The sequence below is a fragment of the Nomascus leucogenys genome, chromosome X (assembly GCF_006542625.1).
Source record: "Nomascus leucogenys isolate Asia chromosome X, Asia_NLE_v1, whole genome shotgun sequence".
In the NCBI taxonomy this organism is placed as follows: Eukaryota; Metazoa; Chordata; class Mammalia; order Primates; family Hylobatidae; genus Nomascus; species Nomascus leucogenys.
The window spans coordinates 62,326,019-62,347,805 of record NC_044406.1 but is presented as its reverse complement, the minus strand read 5'-3'; the positions used below and the strand labels follow the sequence as shown (position 1 = coordinate 62,347,805).

The 21,787-nt window shown below is 43.1% G+C and overlaps 1 protein-coding gene across 4 annotated transcripts in view; it reads right to left on the bottom strand.

Moving 5' to 3' along the window:
• DLG3 (discs large MAGUK scaffold protein 3) overlaps window positions 1–21,787 on the bottom strand; it is a 62,213-nt gene that overhangs the window by 17,761 nt on the left and 22,665 nt on the right. For all 4 annotated transcript variants that reach the window (XM_030806940.1, XM_030806937.1, XM_030806938.1 and 1 more), the window contains one exon: window positions 8,446–8,560. In XM_030806940.1, coding sequence (XP_030662800.1) covers window positions 8,446–8,560 — 115 coding nt within the window. The remainder of the gene's footprint in view (window positions 1–8,445; window positions 8,561–21,787) is intronic.

The following is a 21,787-nucleotide window of genomic DNA, read 5'->3' as shown; positions in this document are numbered from 1 at the left end:
GATCGCACCATTGCACTCCAGCCTGCGCAACAAGAGCAAAACTCTGTCTCAAACAAAAAATACTTAGTCTTCTTTACACAGAGTATGTGTTAGATACATGGGAGATACAAGAGCAAAGTTTATTGTCTTGTGGAGCTTACTAGGTGACAGAGGGTATAGTATACTAAGGATGTTGTAGCAAGAAGCCCAAGAGGAGGACAAACCAAGGCCTAGAAGGATTCACAGGGAGTACAGATCACATCTAGTTTGGGGAAGCCACAAGGAGATACTGCTTTTTGAATTGGTTCTCAATGAAGATTTAGGATTTCAAAAGGTAGAGCTGGGGAGAGGTCCTTCCAGCTAAAGGGAACAGTGTAAGCAAAGGTCTGGAGGCAAGAAGCACAGGGTTATTTTCAGGGATCAGCCGTGCATCCAGGTCTGGCTGGGCCTCAGAGAATGGCAGGTTGGGGCCTGACTGTGGACAGCCTGCACTGTCCAGCTAAGGAGTTTGACATTCATTTAGAAGGCCTTATGGGACCAACTTCATTACCTCAGCTTTCGTATCCCATTATCAGGCTAAACTTTCATGTGGAAATAAAACCAGTAAAAGAGAGTAGGCCAGCATACTAAAGTCAAACAGCTTCTCCCATGAGACATATTTCATGTAATCAAAAAAAGTATGTAAATTAGACCTTAATAATTTTTAAAAAAATATTGACTGCTTTCCTAAGATCTTTAAGAAGCAGCTAAACTGTGGCCATCTAGCAGTGACAGTCTGTCTTAGTAACACCCTGGAATCCTAATGAAGTGACAGGGACTGGCACCTCTCACAAATAAATGCCTCGTGGTAGGCTTGATGAGAGGAAGAAGGAATACCTTTCTCCACAACACTGATATATCCTCCTCTTCCTCCTTTTATCCTTAGGGCAGGCACTAGAGAAAGTCAAGGCAGATACTCCCCTTTCAAATCAGGCTGAACCACTGTCCCAGGATGGAAATCCTACACATGCAAGGCCCACATGACATAGCAACCAACCATTTCAACCTGACTCAAAATTAGAGTGAGCATGGAAAAAAAAAAAAAGCAAAAGGTATTTGTCTCTTAATACCTAAAGAAAGGCTGCAATTAACCAACTGCCACCCTGGTCTCACTGTGTGTGTGTGTGTGTGTGTGTGTGTGTGTGCGCGCGCATGCGCACATGTGTGCATATCTGTGTGTGTTTCAGCTTATCTGACAAGATAATGTGTTGGGAGAGTAGAAGGAAGTCTCAAAAACTCATTATTCCTTCTGTACTTAGATAAAAATAATTTCATTGAGGCCTCCAAGTTAGGGACTGGTCACATCAGAGGGAAACACTGTGCCATGAGAGAATAAAACTCATGGAAATATATTACCATCCCTAGCCTGAAGTCACAGTGCTTGATGTACAAGAAAGATGATCTGCCCCTGAATATGTTACTTCTTAGTTATAGCCACATACCTCTACGAAGCCAGGGAGAGCCAGAGCCTGGGTATTCCTGCAACTTTTCAAACATCGAGGCCAGGCCAGAAAAATATTACATTATTTAAGAGCAAGGGAAAGAGTGTAGCCCAGGGAAAATGTGACATGTAAAGACAAAGTGACGGTAGGCTACAAAGCAGCTTTCCAGAGCCGTCATACCACCATGAAGAGCAGATGCAACTTCCGGGGGATGTGCAGGTTTGAGTTCTTGAGCTCATCTTCAGCACTCTAGCTCTCAAGGCTGCTGCCTGTCTCCCTAAGGAGAAAGTGTTTCCAAAGGTCTTGAAAGACAATGTTGTTTAAGAGGTGACCTTTAAAAATATCCTCGAAGGGATGCATGCGCCCACCTACAGGGATAATGTATGTGCTCTAGAGGACTTTGTCCAGTCTTCCTTTCAGCTGAGTCCTCTCTGCCGGATGGAAAAGCAAGAATATAACCAGCTCAAAGTAAACAGATTATCAGGCAAAAGTCCTTGCAGTTGAGATCCTAAATTGTAAGATTTGGGTTGGAAAGATCCAGAGAAATTATAAGCACTTGGCACAGCCACCGTGATGTCTTAATGAACCGGAACGCAAAGCAAATGGTAACTAAGAAGGAAACTGGTCAAGCAGGTTTCTTGATGCAAAGCAAATCAGCATTTTAGCGCTATAGCCTCAAAGGCAAGGGGTTTCTTCTGCTAAAATAACCTAGTATTGTGCCCACCTCTGTACCTGTGGCTCGAGCCATCTGTCTATAGCCTAAGATGCTCCGTCAGTCCCCTCACCCAGCTCAGCAACTCCTCTGAGGCCCAGCCCAAGTCTCTCCCAGCTTTGTGATCCTGCCCACTCCAAATTTCATTCTTCTAAATCCATACCATATTTGCTACCACATTTGGCAGCAACCTTTCTTTATATTTTCTACTTATTGCTATTTAATTCTTGCAAGGTTTTTTTAATATTTCATATTACACCGCCAAAGTGGAAGCCCTTTGAAAACTGAGACCATGTCTTATGCTTCATGTGGGATTCTGAATCCTTGTGAATGGTGGGTGAGACCTGGCTACAGGGGATGGAGTGTCCACAGAAGACCCTCCCAGGTACTCCCTAGTTTCTAACCCTGAGAGTGTTCCCTCCCATAGTAACTGGGGCCTAAGATATCACTTTATTCCTTTGGCCAGAAAGTACTGAATAAAGGGCACACATTATTTGACGACTAAGCAGCCCATCCCTTGCCCAGTCTGTATAAAGCATGCACAGAAAGTTATAAAGCAACAGTCATTCATCAGCCCTTGACCTTAGTGAGAGTTAAATTTCCAGCAGCCTCTGAAGAGCAGCCTAACAGCACAAACCCGAGCACTCAGACAGGCACAGTGTGGGTCAACACAAAAGGAGTGATCGGGCCTCCCTGGTGTATCTTGAAGAAAGGTGCATGGAGAGCAGGTTAAGAGCACCTTCCTCCTTTGTCTGTCTCAAAGTGTCAGGCCTTATGGCAATTATGACGTTGGAGAGGCATTCAAGGACCAATTAGCCCGCAATGAGCGACTGTTTGGGGCTCACGGCACTTGCAGATGATAGGATGAGCTGAGGGATTATGAGTGCAAGCCCAGGACTAGTGTTTGGGAATAGGCAGTTCTAGAAATCACTGATGCAGGAAGCTCTGCCCCACCCTCTGGTAGCCCTGAACACTTACATACATTATTGTTGCTTTTTAAAATGCATATTATCCCCACCCCCAAATTCTATCAGATAGTGAAGCCTGCCAATATTTCCCCATTGGCATCTTAATCCACTATTGAAACTCATTAACAAACAAGACCAAGTCAGGCTCCACCAAGCACCACCCTGGGCAAAGCAGAGTAGTTGCACAATTAATGTCTGCTTGTTGACAGGAATGAGCATTCTTCAGCCTTCTTTAATGACCAAGCCAATATGTCTGACATTGTTTCTTGAATCAAGACTACAGATGCTCTAACATGATTTCCTTCCTAGAGTGGGAAGACGACTGAGATGGCAGATGGCCAGTCAGGAGGCCAGGACCCCCAAACTACCTGAATGCTGTCCTGTGGCTGCAACGAATGCAGCCAGGCTAGCCCGAACAGACTTTCAAAAGCTATTTCTACGACTGTACTCTTGAGCCTCTTGGCAACCTTTGGAGCACAAGGTCTTTCCTTTATTCATTCAATAAATTAAATTAAATTAAATTAAATACAAGTATAGAACAAGGTCATCCCTGGAACTCTAACTTACCCAGTGTCTTTGTACTGCCTTCACATCAGAATGGTCTGAGTTAAACACACCTACCCATCCCAACCCTGAGCAAGAAGTTCAAGAGAGGTTTATTTCTGTGGACTCTTCCAGTGGGCAAGGCAAATTCTCCAGCAGAGCAAAAGCCCTAGGCTGGGCAGACTGAGGTGCTGTGCTCATCTACTTAAGATCTGATTCTAGCATAGTGAAGTGTGAGGAAGGTCCTTCCAAATAAGTCACTGATGACTTTAAAATCAAATTTCATTTTCCAAATACTGCTCTCTTTCCTTCTTCCTCCTGCTCCCTGCTCTACAAACCCCATGTCCCCTGTGGTTAGTACAGCTGCAGCTCCCTAGGGTTTCACCTGTTAGAGCCTGTTGCAGCTCTAAGAGGGTGTTATTTACTTCAAAATAGCTTTGCAAACCCATGTACACCAAAGGGAGATAGATACTCAGGGGAGGGGATGGAAAGCAAAATAATTATGTCACAGGGAAAGCGACACCAAAAGAATCAGAGGTGACACCCAAACTGAAAAAGGGTTCCCTCACTTTAACCACCTGCTGCTTAATCTTTTCTGGGTAGATGGTGAACTGCCAGAGGGCAGGGACCATACCTGCTGCTTCCTTGAATCTACCCTGCAACTGTGCCCAAATTCTCGGTCTTGTGTTTTACTGCTTTCTACATAGTAGGAGCTAAAGTAAGTGTGATGTTTACTTTTTATAATTTTTTGTAGAGACAAGGTCTTGCTGTCACCCAGGACGGAATACAGTGTCATGATCATAGCTTACTGAAGTCTCAACCTCCTGGGCTCAAGTGATCCTCCTGCCTCAGCTCCCTAAGTAGCTGGGACTACAGACACATGCCACCACACCTGGCTAATTAAAAACATCTTACTTTTTAAGAGGGGGGCTCACTATGTTGTGCAGACTGGTCTTGAACTCCTGGGCTCAAGCAATCCTCCTATCTTGGCCTCCCAAAGTGCTGGGATTACTGGTGTGAGCTGCCACACTCAGCCTTGATTGCTTGTTAAAAACATATATTTTCCCGGGCAGGGCGCGGTGACTCACGCCTGTAATCCTAGCACTTTAGAAGGCTGAGGCGGGCGGATCACGAGGTCAGGAGATCAAGACCATCCTGGCTAACACGATGAAACTCTGTCTCTACTAAAAATACAAAAAATTAGCCAAGTGTGGTGGCAGGCACCTGTAGTCCCAGCTACTGGGGAGGCTGAGGCAGGAGAATGGCGTGAACCCGGGAGGCAGAGCTTGTAGTGAGCCTAGATCGCGCCACTGCACTCCACTCCAGCCTGGGCAACAAAGCGAGACTCCATCAAAAAAAAAAAACCACCACACATGTATTTTCCCAAACCTGGTGAATCCAAAGCAGTAGAAAAGGAGCCTGGGAATCTGTATTTTTACTAGCATTCCAGCTGATTCCTATGAGGAAGTTGGGGAAACACTGAAAGAACCACACTTTATAGTCAGAGCAGCCAGGTTCAAGTTCCAGTTTTGGAACTTCTTAGCTATCTAACTGGAGTCTCAGTTTTCTCATCTGCAAAATGAGAATCATAATATCTACTCTGTAGGATTATTAAAGGGATATTAAAAGCCATTTAAAGAGAATAACAAAGGTCTTGATGAACAATGTGTTCCCTAAATGTTTGTTCCTCTTTATCCTGAAGACACTGAGGAACTAGTGAAAGCTTTTGAGAAGATCATGTTCAGATTATTGCTTTAGTTTCAACCCCCTCTGCAACACCCAGGCAAATGGTTGCCCAGCCTCTTCTGTAACACCTTGAGTGACTAAAGATCGAATTTACTATATCCAGAAGCAGTCCATTCCATTTTCAGACAGTTTTAATCATTAGCTCTTCCTTCCTTATGTTGAGCAGTGATCTGCCTTGGGTGACAGAACAAATCTAATCCCTTTTCCACATGATAGGGTGAGGCAATTAACTTAGATAAGGAAAGTACATGCCGCTTGTTTGAGGCACCGAGAGGGCAGTTTTATTTATGCACATGTCCAGCAAGTAGTTGATATGCAGGTCTGTAGTTCAGTAAAGAGATCAGGAATGTCATTTATACGTCAGGATTTGAAGCTGTGAAAATAAATGACATTGCCATGTAGGGGGGCAAAGCTAATGAAAGGTATTAAGGAATGGTAAGCAGGGTAGAAAGGGAGTCTTTAAAGAAGAAAGCAGGTAATTCATGGAAACAAATGTGGTGAAGAGGTCAGAACAATGTCAGAGAACCAGTGAACCAGTCACTAAATTTGAAGACTAAGAAGTCACCCACTGATCCCTGACAGAGAGTCAGGCTTTTGCTCCCCTGGAGCTTTCCAGAGCTGCTCAGAGCCACACTACCACACTGAAAAGCAGATGCACGCTTCCTTTCGGGCTAGTGAAAGAGAAGTGATTTGAAGCAGCAGCAAGTACTCCAACATTTCCCAACCTGGATGTTGACATAGGTTTCTCAAATAAGGCTCCCATGCTCTATCTTTTGGGGAAACACTGCCTAGTACAGTCCTTCCTGGAGATTAATCACAGGAAAGAGCCCCATTTTCCTCTGTTTAAGCCTGCATTTGCCCAACTTACTAAACCACTGATTTTTCACACAATACTTACTAATATCTTGAGGAGCTAGTGTTTTCTGGCCAATAATTTGGCAAATGCAGTAAGCAAAGGGATACAAGACAATAGTTTAAGGGACTATTGGTATCAAGGGATATTTTCTTCTTTTTAAGAATGGAAGAAGCTTAAATATGTTTACATGCTGAAGAAAAGGAACCAAGTGTAGAGTGAAGGGCCAAAAGCAGGAACAAAAGGGAAGAGAGCAAGCCAGGTTCCGATAAAGGGCTTAGCTTAGCAAAGGGCCTCAGCTCAATGCTTTAGCCATGAGACATTAAGTGCCCCTGATTAAATCTAGTGATCACAAATGGTTACTATTTTCCTAACCACATCTACTTTCCTCAGAGGATGCAGATAATTTATCTAGAGAAGGTTACGGGCATATTATATAAACTGATTCACTAGACACAGTCATGGTCTCCACCCTCGCCCCAGAGTTAAGCTGAATGTATCCCTTTAATTCCCTTGCCTGAGCCAGGGAAGAGTGCTCCATATCGGGAGCCAATGCCCCATTCCCCCTGCCCAGGCAGAGAGAACTCTAACACAGGATAGGCGGAGAGGGGAAATCTAAAAATAAAGCTCTCCAAAGAAACTGTCTTGCCTAAAGAGCAGCTTCCCACGCACACTGGAGTGCCACATCTGCGGGGGCTGGAAGCATGGAACGGAACAATCCTGACCAAGTCATATAAGCATTACCTATTTTGGGGGGTCGACAGTGCATTTCTGATTTCACCCATCAGCACCCCAGTATCCAGACTGCAGACTGGGAGCAAGGGCTTTAGTGACAGAAAACAAAACTTTCTTTTCCGGGGAATTGGAAAAATGACCAGTGACTAGTCCTGCCTTCCTACCACTCTCCCTTCACAGCGGGAGGTAAGCATAGCACATGCTTTCAACACACAAGGGGTGGAGCTGAGGGTTCACATTAGAAAAGATTGTGAAGGGTTCTAGTGGGCTTCAGGCTCAGAGATGGGTTCCCTTAGCTCCACTCCCCGCGGTAGAGTCAGGGACCACTAACTGGGGAAAAAGAAAAGCAAGCACCATGAGAAAAACTGCAATTAGCATTGACATCCCTTCACTATTGTCATCTCACACCCCAAGGACAGAGCAGTTGTCACGTTGCCAAGCAACTAGCAAGTGCAACTTCCCGGCCAATATCAGAGGCCACTAGAAAAAGTTCAGCCCAAGAGTTTGATAGGACCCCACACCTAAGCATTAAACACAATACTGTAGCGACTTCTGGCTCAGGAGAGTAATCCCCACCACCTTTCTCTAAGGGCTTTAACCTTGGAGGATACAATGTACTTGGCACCAGATTTTGGAGTTTTGCCAGGAAGCCAAAGCAGGAAGAAGGAAGCTATCCCTAATTCTATGAGGAGTCCACAGTATTCACTTGGCACTCCAACTCCCCAGGAGATTTGTACTTTGACCTGACAAAGTATTGTGCTATGCCTCAAGGGTCAGAGAAGCTCAACCTTGGAAATATCTCGGAATAGCTTTCAGCAGCAATATACTCCATGCTACCTATCTGTTTCCTCCACCTCCTCCCTCTTCCTAGGGCACATACACTATACATCCCATGATTCATAGATACAGCAGACCAGTGCAGCGGGTGGTGAGGGGGGAATGGAATCACAATAAAACATACAGAATGCAGCAACCTGTCAGTTCTTTGGTCTCTTAAAAGAGATCCTGTACCAGAACACTGCGATAGTTGCTATGCTCAGATACAAATCCTGATGTCTATTATGCATACATGGAAGGGGATGGGGGGGTGGCAAGTTTCCCCTCAAAGCACAGATTGCAAGCAAAGTACTTTGAACATTTGACTGATATTTGAATGCTGACTAGCAACAATCACCCAACAGTCTTTTACAATTAGAGCAAACTGAAATTTTCCCATACTGAGTCATTCATGAGCTAAAAGGAAGAAGCCAGCTCACAAAAGGGAGGAGACACTGACCATAAAATACACAACCTAAGCATACAGTGAGAAGCGTTATTTTAGTACTGGGAGTACATACTCTCTAGCTCCCTAGTTAAATAAGAAGGGCTGGGTTGGCATGGAGCTCTCCTCGTCCAGCACAAGGGCTAGTGCTCTGAAGGGCAACTTACCTGACATACAAGGACCTCTTCTCACTTGTTCTGAGGGACCCAGACCCAGAGCTCATGCTGCTGTTCATCATTTGTTCTCGCAAGTCATGTATCTTTGATTCAAAGCGACTGTATTCTGTCACGGAAACAAGAGAAAAGACAGGAAAAGAATGAACTCAAGGAGCGCCCCTGAGCTTGCATGCCAGCAGCCAAAAAGCCAGAAGGCCCCTTGGCTTAAAAGCAGCCAGAGCCAGCCCACTCAGTCTTTGCTTTGATAAGCAAAGTCCCTCCTCCTAAGCACAGAAAGACAGACTTCCCTTCATCCCCAGACTAACAGAAGGAAAGAATGCACCTGAAAAAGGAGTAGCATTTGGGCAGGTCAAATGCAAAAAGCTCTTATCTGCCTCAAAATCTCACTGACCCTTTAAAACAATAACAAATGGAAAGAGGTTCCAGTGCAACCTTTATAAATCTTTAGAGCCGACACTAAGGCCCAAGGAGAGCAGATGGGAAAGGAGACTTTCCCAAAAAGCGGATTGCAGAGAACAGATGGCCCTGAGACACAGAGCGGAGGGGCTGGAAAGGACCTGAGGTCATTATATCATTGTTAGGCAAGAAGACAATTTTTTCAGGATGACTTTTTGGCTGGGGTGAAGGGGGGTGATATTGGAACCCAGTACAGAGGTAAAAAACAAACCTCACAACCGTAACAACCATATGAGGAGAATTGAAGCTCTCATGAGTTATTTCCCTTTTAACCAATAGCCTCTTCGGCTTCACTAACATACAGTAAAACATAAATTCTCCCAAACCGAGAAGTCGGCTGACACCTCTCACCTCCAGAATCATCCAGTCAGTGAGGTCATAAGTCCATCCCTAACCTTATAGCCCATTGAGTCCATCACAACAGCCGGAAACAGCCTTATCACTCTGGAAATGTAATACAGGTTTATGCCCAATTTAAGAAAACCTGATATAAGAAAATTAACTCTAGCTGTACAATTATTATAAAAGGCTTTTTATAGGGCTGCTTTGCTGTGACATTCTCCTAGGACATTTAAAATACAATATTCACACTTACCAAACACACAATTACACATTTTCCAGGCCTATAATTGCCGCATAAAATGGGGTATATCTAAGGCCACAGGCTGTGGAAATGCTAGAAAACAGGCACACTTCACTATGACAAGCTGACTTTAAAGGGAGTCAAAATTTATACTAGGGGTTGAAGGTTGGGAAACTGCTTTAAAAAACGAACACACTTCCAGAGGAAAAAATTCCACAAAAGCAATTTCGTGCACCATAGAGGGCTGGCAAGAAGCATCCCCACCTGGTCCGTACGACTCTACAGGAGAAAACAAAACACCTGTTCCAGCACCTGACACTCCCCTTCCCTCGGCAAAGCAACCAGACTGACCTTCAACTGGGTGTAAGGGGAAATGCTAAAGCCTAAAGGGGAAGGAATGGAGTCAGGCAAATAGCCTCCTCTCAACAAAGTTTCTTTTGTTCACTGTGATATCAATTTAACCAACTGGTTAAATTCGTGTGCTCTTTCATTCATCACACGCCGGCGTTATGGTGATTTGTCCTCATTACCTACTCCTGTTCCTGAAATCCTGGAGGAAGCAGTTAAGTCACTGACTCACCCATTAAATGTTGCAGGGGGCGGGGGGGCGGTGGGTAGAGAGACAACAGCTGGACAATGTTCCTGTTCTGAGGGTTACACGGCAACCCATCAATATCAATGAGGTGCCCCAACCTAAGCCCTGGACTGTCCTAGAGCACAGCAGCAGGCCAGTCTACCTCTGGAGACTGCCTGAGTGCTGGCCCCACCCCAGGGCTTGGCCCTCTACACTGGGTGGGGATTGTTTCTCATTCGTTCCTTTCTGGCCCTCCTCTGAGCTCACCGGCTATGGGCAGAACCCGGTGAGACAAAGATTTCTGACCAGGCAGCCCTTTCTTAGGGGAAGATAAGTAAAGGAGAGAAAGAACTATGCATCGAACTGTGAACAAAAAAGTACACCCAATCTATCTTTAAGCCATGTTTTCCCCTCCTTGAAACTTGTTTATATATTCCCTTCTTTGGAATCGACTTGCCCGCTGAACTCCAACTTAGCAGCAGGTCATGGCAGTTGCTTAGTAACTACATTTCTTTAAAAATCCTTTAAAAAACAACCACCAAACCACCATTTCCTCAAAGCTCCTAATCCAAGGCTGATAATTCTGGGCCAGAGGGCCCACTTAAAATAGACTACAGAAAGAGAACAAAGCTATTGCTCTAAGGCATACACTTTTTGTTTTCACATGTGCTGCTAAAATTTCAAGTTTATTAAATTGTGTTTTATTCACTTTTTTTTCCATTTGGATGATCCCCTTAGAGTTCCAGCTGCCCATCAGTCTCTGGCTTTTATTTGTAGATTTATCTAAAGTCTACTAGGCAGAGCAGCCTTTGAATAAATGATTGTTGGGTAAATGAGGAGCAAATTAGGAAACTGTGTCCAAGTTGACACTTCTATTCTTAAACTAATAAACTTAATGGTTTATTTAACTGATGGCTGCCAGCTTCACTGAGGGCTTAGAAAGGTAGTTAAGAAGCATTCACATTTACTTTTGTTCCCAAGGTTAATTGTTGGGAGCAATTGGGGTTTATTATTTTTAAACACCCTTTTGAGATGTTAACAACCCACAATAGGCAGCTGATTAACAACTTTGTTTACAACAAAGAAAAATCATTCTAACAAAAAACTGTTTAGAATAGACTTAGATACTACCTCATCTTAAATATTAGAGGTATCATTTTCCCAGGACAAAAGCTTCCCTTAGAAAGCATCTCAATTCTAAGACTTCAGGACCCGCCAAGCTCCCTCCTTCCCTCCGATTTGTCACTAACACAGCCATCGCAGCCAATGCTGGAGGACATCTTCTAGGCCAAAGTCACCGCCTAGGAAGCCCACCTGACCAGCCTCTAACCCAGAGGGCCCACTTCAAAGAAGCAACACTTAATAGTATACCAAAATCTCAAGTCTACTAAACTGCTCTTTGTTTTTTCCCATTCAGATGAACCCAACTGTTTGTGACCCACAAAGATATCCAGTCATCGCCCTCTTTCCTTTTTCCCAGTTGCTAATCACAGAGAAACAAGTGGGAGGGGGCACAATCAGAAGTCAGTACCGAAGAAGGGTTTTGCCCCAGTCACTGACAAGCTGGGGTGCCTCTAAAAGATCAGGATTTGGCACCCCATCCCAGATACACAGAATCAGAACCTACTGAGCAGGGGCCCAGGAATCTGCATTTTAACAAGCATCAATGTGATTCTGATAAAGTTTGGAGCTGCTGGTCTTAACTTACAGAATTGGATCCTGCAGTGTCTCTGAAAAGAAAGGTGGGGCCAGAGAGTGGATAAGCTCTCAAAAATAAAACTTGGTAATACAATTGCAAATCCTTCGGGAAAGGAAAGCCCTGAAGATGCCACAGTCTTACGTGCCTGCAAAGAAAGCTGCTGAGTTTACACTTTTTAAAAATTCTGTATTACTTCTCCATCCCACTCCCCAGAAGATACCACTGTTGGTATTTTTAGTATGTGTCCTTCCCGACTTACTTCCATGCATATACGGCTTATATACATGTACTCACAATTCACACACAAGCTTTTTTCATTTTCTGATACATCATGAAAACCCATCCATGTTGGCCAGGCATGGTGACTCATCTGAGGTCAGGAGTTCAAGACCAGTGTGGCCAGCATGGTGAAACCCCATCTCTACAAAAATACAAAAATCAGCCAGGTGTGGTGGCAACACGCCTGTAGTCCCAGCTACTCGTGAGGCTGAGGCAGGAGAATCGCTTGAACCTGGGAGGCGAGGGTTGCAGTGAGCCGAGATCGCGCCACTGCACTCCAGCCTAGGTGATAGAGCAAGATTCTGTCTCAAACAAACAAACAAACAAACAAAAAACCATCCCTGTCAGTACACAGACTTCATTTTAATAGCTGCATAGGATTCCATACTATGGACAGACCATAATTTATTCAGTCATATTTCAATTGATACACATTTAAGTTGTTTACAATTCTTAATATTACAATAAATGCTGCATTGTGTATTTGTGGGGTTTTTTTGTTTTTTATATTTTATTTTTTGTAGAGATGGGGGTCTCACTATGTTGCCAGGCTGGTCTCGAACTCCTGACCTCAAGGAATCCACCTGCCTCGGCCTCCCAAAGTGCTAAGATTACAGGCATGAGCCACCGCACCCAGCCTGCACTGTATATTTGTTTGAGCATTTCTGTTGCATAGATTTCCTAGAGTGAAACTGCAGGGTCAAATTATATGCAAATTAAAATTTTTGATTAGCACTACCAAATTGAACCCCAACATTCTGAAACCTTTCTAAGGATAAACTACTATTCCACTCTTCCAGCACTTTTTCTGTTTCTGAAGTGGAGGCAGAATTTACCTTTGAGGACAAATTGATCTTTTGTTTGGAGAGAAACACTTTAATGAGCCTTTTGGTTATGCAAAAGTAAAGATTTTATTCTGGAATGGACAAAGAGGAGCTAAAATGTTCTCTGCATCATAATGGAAAAGGTGTCCTCTTGATGAGTGGAGTTGCTGGTTCTCCAGGTTAGTTAGGCCTCAGTCCACAGGTCTTTCTCTCCCTCTTTCCCTGGCCCTGTTTAACCATGAGTTAAGATGCTGTTCCACCTACATGACACTATATCTACCTCTATAAGTTATCTACCTAACTTGACTACATTACATCTGCCCCCAACTTGAAAACCAAGCCTTTTTTTCCCTCATGCCAAACCCCCATTACTGTAAATGACACCCCCTTTTCCCTGCATACAACCAGTGTTTCCTCAAATTTTGCTGACGTTTCTTCCTAATTGCTTCCTCAATCTATTTCTTTATACCTCTAATTGTCATTGCCTTACTGTTGATTTCGTATCTTAATTTTCCCTTGACTATTTTATTATCTCTTCTCTGGGCCAGTGCTGTATCTCCCTAACTGGTCTTCTGCCCCAAGGCTTTACAAACTCAATCCAGATTAGATTCTTATTTGAAAAGCTTTCCTAAAGCTTGAATTTGTAGCTCCCCTGTCCAAGTATCTATAATGACTCAACGAGCACTAAAGAATTTTACTTTTAATATGTCAACCAAACTTTCAAGGACTGCTACAACCATCCTCCCATCACACCCAGCCTATCTATCCCACATCTGAATTACACAGGTCTTCTTTTGAGCTAGCCTGCCTGGACCCCTTGAATACAGCTTGTTCAGTTCTACCTGTTATTCCCTGCTCCTGAAACATTTCTCCCCTGCCTGACACTGAACAACCTTTACATCCTTCACCATCTTTCCTACCTCATTCCAAGAAGTTTTATTCATTCATTTATTTATTCAAATATCTTCTAAGTTTGGGCACAGTGACTCACACCTGTAATCCCAACGCATTGGGAGGCCGAGGTAGAAGTATTGCTTGAAACCAGGAGTTCAAGACCAGCCTGGGCAATATAATGAGACCCCAATTCTACAAAAAAATTCAAAAATTAGCTGGGCATGGTGCTGCACACCTATAGTCCTAGCTACTCGAGAGGCTGAGGTAGAAGGATCACTTGAGGTCAGGAGTTTGAGGCTGCAGTGAGCTATAATCACACCTCTGGACTCCAGCCTAGGTGACAGAGTGAGATGCTGTCTCTAAAAAAAAAAAAAAAAAAAAAAAAAATTACTGAATGTCTACTGTGTATCAGGCATTGTGCTAGCTGCTGAGAATATAATGGTAATCAAAATGGTCCCTAGAAATTACAATTACAAAACAAACAATTATTTAATTACAATTGTGATAACTGTGATGAAGAAAATGCTAAGAGAGAGACGAATAGGGTGACTTAACCTACCTGTGGGAGGGGGGTGGAGTTCAACAAAGGTTTCCCTGAGGAAGTGACATTTAAGCTGAGTCCAGGGAAAGGGCGCTGGTGAAGAAAGCATTCCAGACAGAAGGAACAGCATTATGTAAGGGTACAAATTGTATGGAATACAGGAAAGTAAGGGGATACCGGCAGGAGATCAGACTAAGAGGTAAGCAGGGGTCAGATCATACAAGGCCTTGTAGACTATGGTAAGGTTATTTGCTTTTTTTTTTTTTTCTTTTTTTTTGAGATGGAGTTTCACTCTTGTCACCTAGGCTGGAGTGCAATGCCATGATCTCAGCTCACTGCAACCTCCACCTCCTAGGTTCAAGCGATTCTCCTGCCTCAGCCTCCCGAGTAGCTGGGATTACAGGCACCTGCCACCACTCCCAGCTAATATTTGTATTTTTAGTAGAGACAGGGTTTCACCATGTTGGCCAGGCTGGTCTTGAACTCTTGACCTCAGGTGATCTGCCCACCTCGGCCTCCCAAAGTGCTGGGATTACAGGTGTGAGCCACTGCGCCCGGACAGGTTATTTGCTTTTATCCTAAGATAAATTCTTTCTCAATGGAAAGAAGCCATTGAATGATTTTAAGGAAAGGAAAGACATGATCAGATGTGTGTGTCACTTTGGCTTAATTTTCAGCCTCTGCTCAAACATGTCCAATACTGGGAAGCTCTCTAATTCTTTTTTTTTTTTTCTTTTTCTTTTTTGAGACAGGAGTCTCGTTCTGTCACCCAGGCTGGAGTGCAGTGGTGCGATCTCGGCTCACTGCAAGCTCCGCCTCCCTGCAAGCTCCGCCTCCCAGGTTCAAGGAATTCTTGTGCCTCAGCGTCCAGAGTAGCTGGGATTACAGGTGCCTGCCACCACATCCAACTAATTTTTTTGTATTTTTAGTAGAGACGGGGTTTCACCATGTTGGCCAGGCTAGTCTCAAACTCCTGGCCTCAAGTGATCCACCCACCTCGGCCTCCCAAAGTGTTGGGATTATAGGCGTGAGCCACTGCACCCAGCCGAGAAAATTTTTTGGTTTAGCGCCATCCCTTCTGCCAGCTGGTCCTAATTTTCATGTCTAAAACAGCATAAAACATGATGGGTTCTTTCGTTCAAAACAGTGTGAAGGAATAGTTTAAAGAAGGTCAAAGAGTTGGAAAAGACTGGAACAAGACTACTGAATAAAATGGGAGTAGATGGCAGAGTGGAAACAGGGGAAGGGGAAGTAATAGTAGGTTGCAGGCCGGATTATAAGTGCTTGAGATAGGACTTTTCTTACTAGGCAATGGGAACTGCGTTTAAGTGTTTAAACAGGAAAGTAATACAATTAGAACTAGGTTTGAGGGAAAATTATTCTGGGAGTGTAATATAGAATTGGAGGACAGAGAGAGAGAGATAACAGAGACCGGGAAGCCACTCTACTACTACAGACAATAATTATAAAGGCCTGACATAGTATAAGGGCAATGAAGACAGAAAGAAGAGACAGGAATCAAGAAATATGTTGGATCCTTCAAAAGTGGAGAAAGACAAAAAAGAAATATATTGGAGCTTGAAGGGAGAAAATTTGACATCTGATTGGATGTAGAGTGTTGGGATTATAGGCGTGAGAAAGGATCAAACACAAAGAATCTGAGTTTTTTCCTTGGAGACACGGAAAAGGTGGGATAATATCAGCCATAATGAAGAATGATCTCAAGAATGTCCTCAAAAAGTTATGTCTTAGCCGAGATGGGCGGATCACGAGGTCAGGAGATCGAGACCATCCTGGCTAACACAGTGAAACCCCGTCTCTACTGAAAATACAAAAAATTAGCTGGGCGTGGTGGCGGGCACCTGTAGTCCCAGCTACTCGGGAGGCTGAGGCAGGAAAATGGCGTGAACCCGGGAGGCGGAGCTTGCAGTGAGCCAAGATCGTGCCACTGCACTCCAGCCTGGGCAACAGAGGGAGACTCCATCTCAAAAGAAAAAAAAAAAAGTTATGTCTTCTCCAGGCTGAATGTTGTTATTTCCTTAACCATTCTTCATCCAACATAGTTTCCTGACCCTCCACTACCTCACCCTTTTAAAATCTAGTGCTCAGAATTAGTGGTGATGTCATTTACTAAAATATAAGCTCCTTGATGTGGTTTTTGCTTCTTTCTCAAGGTTTAGTATGGCAATCTGCACCCCTGTCGAGTCAACATTTATTGAATGTGCCAACTGGATATAGAGGTCTGACAGGACAAACCTGGACTCTGTAATTCTCAAATTTTGGCTCCTCAGGAACAAATGTAAGAAGAAAAGGGATACAAACTTTCTCCTTTCACCCACCCAAACATGCTAAAAACTGACCAACAAAACCACGAACCACTTCTGCAAAACACTAACATGTCAGAGGTTTCAAGATATAGTTAACAGCCCAATAAAGCATCAAAGGGGACTGAAACTACAAGGTTCACTATTGCAAACTGGAAACACACCCAAGCTTCCAAGTCCTTCTCTCCTCTAAGCCTCTGCTTCCAAATCCATCTACCTCCCTAATGACAGGAAAATTGTCGAAAATTAAAGATGACATTTTTTATTAATTTGGAAAGCTGAGAGGTGCTCAGTTTCTCAACCTGTATTGTTTATTTGGTTCTATTTGATTATAGGCAGGAAAATATTGTAGAGACAGGAAACAAGTGGTAGCAACAGAGGATATTGATTCTGCATATAGTATAGACTACCAATGACTCGAATGAAGATATAAAAGGGAAAAGCTACAAAATAACATCCTGCCTATCAAATTTAGAAATGACGCTGGGTGCAGTGGCTCACTCCTATAATTCCAGCAATTTGAGAGGCCGAGCTGGGCGGATCACTGGAGATGAAGAGTTCGAGACCAGCCTGGCCAACATGATGAAACCCCATCTCTACTAAAAATACAAAAATTAGCCAGGCGTGGTGGTGCACACCTGTAATCTCTGCTACTCAGGAGGCTGAGGCACGAGAATCGCTTGAACCCAGGAGGCAGAGGTTGCAGTGAGCTGAGACCACACCACTGCACTCCAGCCTGGGCAACAGAGCAAGACTCCATCTCAAAAAAAAAATTAGAAATGACGATGACACTGGGGAAGCAACTGGATGACAGACTTCAAACACACAGATTATGATAGGTAGAAAGAATCAGAAGATGCAAATAAAAATAAAGTGAAATAGAGAACTTTATCTTCTTGACCTTGAGTTCCCACACAAATATTGAGTAGGGAAGACATGGCTGAATAATGGCTTGTGTTTTGGTTGCCTATAACCTCAAAATAAATCAACTGCTGCCCAAAAAGTTCTCTCCATCTTATGGAAGTGCAGGCATTCAAATCTCAAACTCATACAGCCCTCATTTGCCATTGCTGAGCTGCCCTGAGGCTCAAAGAAATAAGTCACCAATTGTGAAAAATAACAGAACTCTGGTGGAAGTGAAGTTACAGCCTCAGAAGAGAGTCACAGAATTTGAGGAGTATGAATTGTGATTTAGGTTCCTATAGTTGCCTTTGGAGTATAAACTTTCACACTATGGTTCATATTTTAAAAAGAAATGGATGGGCTGGCACGGTGGCTCATGCCTGTAATCCCAGCACTTTGGGAGGCTGAGCCAGGTGGATTGCTTGAGGTCAGGAGTTCGAGACCAGCCTGGCCAACATGGTGAAACCCCATCTCTACTAAAAAAAAAAAAAATACAAAAAATTAGCCAGGCATAGTGGTGGGCGCCTGTAATGCCAGCTACTCAGGAGGCTGAGACATGAGAATCACTTGAACCTGGGAGGTGGAGGTTGCAGTGAGCCGAGACTGCACCACTGCACTCCATCCTGGGTGACAGAGTGAGACACCATCTTAAAAAAAAAAAGAAAGAAAGAAATGGATGGAGGTGAAAGTAAAATAAGCCCATCAAGAAGATACTTTTTAGTATGGAGTAAGTAGATGAATTGCCAAATATCAAAACATTTCTAGGAATCACAAACTTGTCTTTATAAAATAGGTATGGGGCCAGATGCAGTGGCTCACACCTGTAAATTATAACATTTTAGGAGGCCAAGGTGTGAGGATTGCTTGAGGCCAGGATTTTGAGGCCAACCTGCACAACACATTGAGACCCTGTCTTTACAAAAAATTAAGAGAATTAGCCAGGTGTGGTGGTGTACGCCTGTAGTCCCAACTACTCAGGAGGCTGAAGCAGGAGGATCGCTTGAGCCCAGGGGTTCAAAGCTACAGGGAGCTATGATCACACCACTGCACTCCAGCCTGGGTGACAGAGTAAGACCCTGTCTGAAAATAATAATAATGAAGCCTATTACTTGGGTTAGTTTCTAATGATGAGTCCATTGTTTAGAGGTGTTGTCTAACACCTCTAAAACTAGATAATTTCTAAGGTCCCTTCTAATTATGACATCATTATGATTTTATGACCAAATCAATGAGGTCCATATGGAATCAAAGTTAGAACTAGTCTAATTTAATTTTTGAATATAATTTAGAGAGGGAAATCTTCAAATCTGCAAATAATTCTAAACTCTTTGGGTAAAAACAATACCAAATCAATAAACATAAATTACCAAAAATACTTCTCAAGGCTAAGTGAGAGGGCAGAAATACAGCAAATAGGCTTCAATGGGCAAATATTGCTTGAGGAAAAATAATTTCAGTTCTACTTTTAGAATAATGGCTTGGTGCCATCCCCATCAAGCTACCAATGACTTTCTTCACAGAATTGGAAAAAACTACTTTAAAGTTCATATGGAACCAAAAAAGAGCCTGCATCGCCAAGTCAATCCTAAGCCAAAAGAACAAAGCTGGAGGCATCATGCTACCTGACTTCAAACTATACTACAAGGCTACAGTAACCAAAACAGCATGGTACTGGTACCACAACAGAGACATAGATCAATAGAACAGAACAGAGCCCTCAGAAATAATGCCGCATATCTACAACTATCTGATCTTTGACAAACCTGACAAAAACAAGCAATGGGGAAAGGATTCCCTATTTAATAAATGGTGCTGGGAAAACTGGCTAGCCATATGTAGAAAGCTGAAACTGGATGCCTTCCTTACACCTTATACAAAAATTAATTCAAGATGGATTAAAGACTTATGTGTTAGACCTAAAACCATAAAAACCCTAGAAGAAAACCTAGGCAATACCATTCAGGACATAGGCATGGGCAAGGACTTCATGTCTAAAACACCAAAAGCAATGGCAACAAAAGCCAAAATTGACAAATGGGATCTAATTAGACTAAAGAGCTTCTGCACAGCAAAAGAAACTACTATCAGAGTGAACAGGCAACCTACAGAATGGGAGAAAATTTTTGCAACCTACTCATCTGACAAAGGGCTAATATCCAGAATCTACAATGAACTCAAACAAATTTACAAGAAAAAAACAAACAACCCCATCAAAAAGTGGGCGAAGGACATGAACAGACACTTCTCAAAAGAAGACATTTATGCAGCCAAAAAACACATAAAAAAATGCTCATCACCAAAATGAGATACCTTCTCACACCAGTTAGAATGGCCATCATTAAAAAGTCAGGAAACAACAGGTGCTGGAGAGGATGTGGAGAAATAGGAACACTTTTACACTGTTGGTGGGACTGTAAACTAGTTCAACCATTGTGGAAGTCAGTGTGGCGATTCCTCAGGGATCTCGAACTAGAAATACCATTTGACCCAGCCATCCCATTACTGGGTATATACCCAAAGGACTATAAATCATGCTGCTATAAAGACACATGCACACGTATGTTTATTGTGGCACTATTCACAATAGCAAAGACTTGGAACCAACCCAAATGTCCAACAATGATAGACTGGATTAAGAAAATGTGGCACATATACACCATGGAATACTATGCAGCCATAAAAAATGATGAGTTCATGTCCTTTGTAGGGACATGGATGAAACTGGAAAACATCATTCTCAGTAAACTATCGCAAGGACAAAAAACCAAATACCGTATGTTCTCACTCATAGGTGGGAATTGAACAATGAGAACTCATGGACACAGGAAGGGGAACATCACACTCCGGGGACTGTTGTGGGGTGGGGGGAGGGGGGAGGGACAGATTAGGAGATATACCTAATGCTAAATGACGAGTTAATGGGTGCAGCAAACCAACATGGCACATGGATACATATGTAACAAACCTGCACATTGTGCACATGTACCCTAAAACCTAAAGTATAATAATAAAATAAAATAAAAAACTAAAAAAACAAACAAACAAACAAAAAAGAACAATGGTTTGGAACTATGACTAACCCAGAAACCTGGGTGTCCTTCTTCTGGTCCCTGCACTGTCACTGTGTATGCTTCCTCGGCCATACACACACATAGCCAGAGTTCTGGATAGCATCCTGAAGGATACTGACAAGAAAACAGAAAACAAAACATGCCAGATCAGCATGCCATAAAAATTTCCAGTTTATCCCTATTGACTGGATGTTTTTGTCCCCCAAAGAGCTTAGTGAGGATGAAAGAAGAGCTACTGAGTGAAAATGCCATACTAGGCCAGGTGCGGTAGCTCACTCCTGTAATCCCAGCACTTTGGGAGGCTGAAGCAGGCGGATCACCGGAGGTCAGGAGTTCGAGACCAGTCTGGCCAACATGGTGAAAACCCATCTCTACGAAAAATATAAAAATTAGTTGGGCATGGTGGCGGGCACCTGTAATCCCAGCTACTCAGGAGGCTGAGACACAAGAATCGCTTGAACTCAGGAGGCAGAAGTTGTGGTGAGCCGAGATCACGCCGCTGCACTCCAGCCTGGGTGACAGAGTGAGACTCCATCTCATAAACAAAAAGGAAACAAACAAACAAAAAAAACATCTACCTAGTCTAAAATGACTGGAATGAAAAATGCCTTGATCTCACATCAAACTAAGAAAAGGTATTCACAGGATCTTGCCTTCTCACCTATTCCAGATCGCCCAGCAGATAGGGTAAAAGCCTCAATAGGGCCTTCTCTATATCTTAAAGCAATTTCATATAGCATATTCAAATGAAAGATTAATAGAGTCTTTGGTTCTTGCAACCCATAAGCCAAAGTATACATAAAGACCACCAAGACAAAATACCTCATCCAAAAAACATGAGAATAAAGACAGATTTGTACCTTTTCCCTGTTCTCCAGGTGGTGGGTACACTTGTTAAGAAGAATCTTTTCCACTTAACAGAGATACTATAACACAATAACTAAAATACACACATTTTATGATGAAGTTTGACAACTGGAGTTAATGTAACCAAATTCTATGTTTTACCAGGTCAACGGAGAGTCTCGATTCAAATGTTCTTCACAGTTGTCACACCCACAGGATCACAAACTCAACTGAATCTCCTTTAAGTCAAGTTTCTGTGGAAGAAACTCAGAAAATGGGACCTGGAGAAATACTCTTCTCATCTAAGTTGTCAAAACACCTATGGTCATTTTTCAGTAA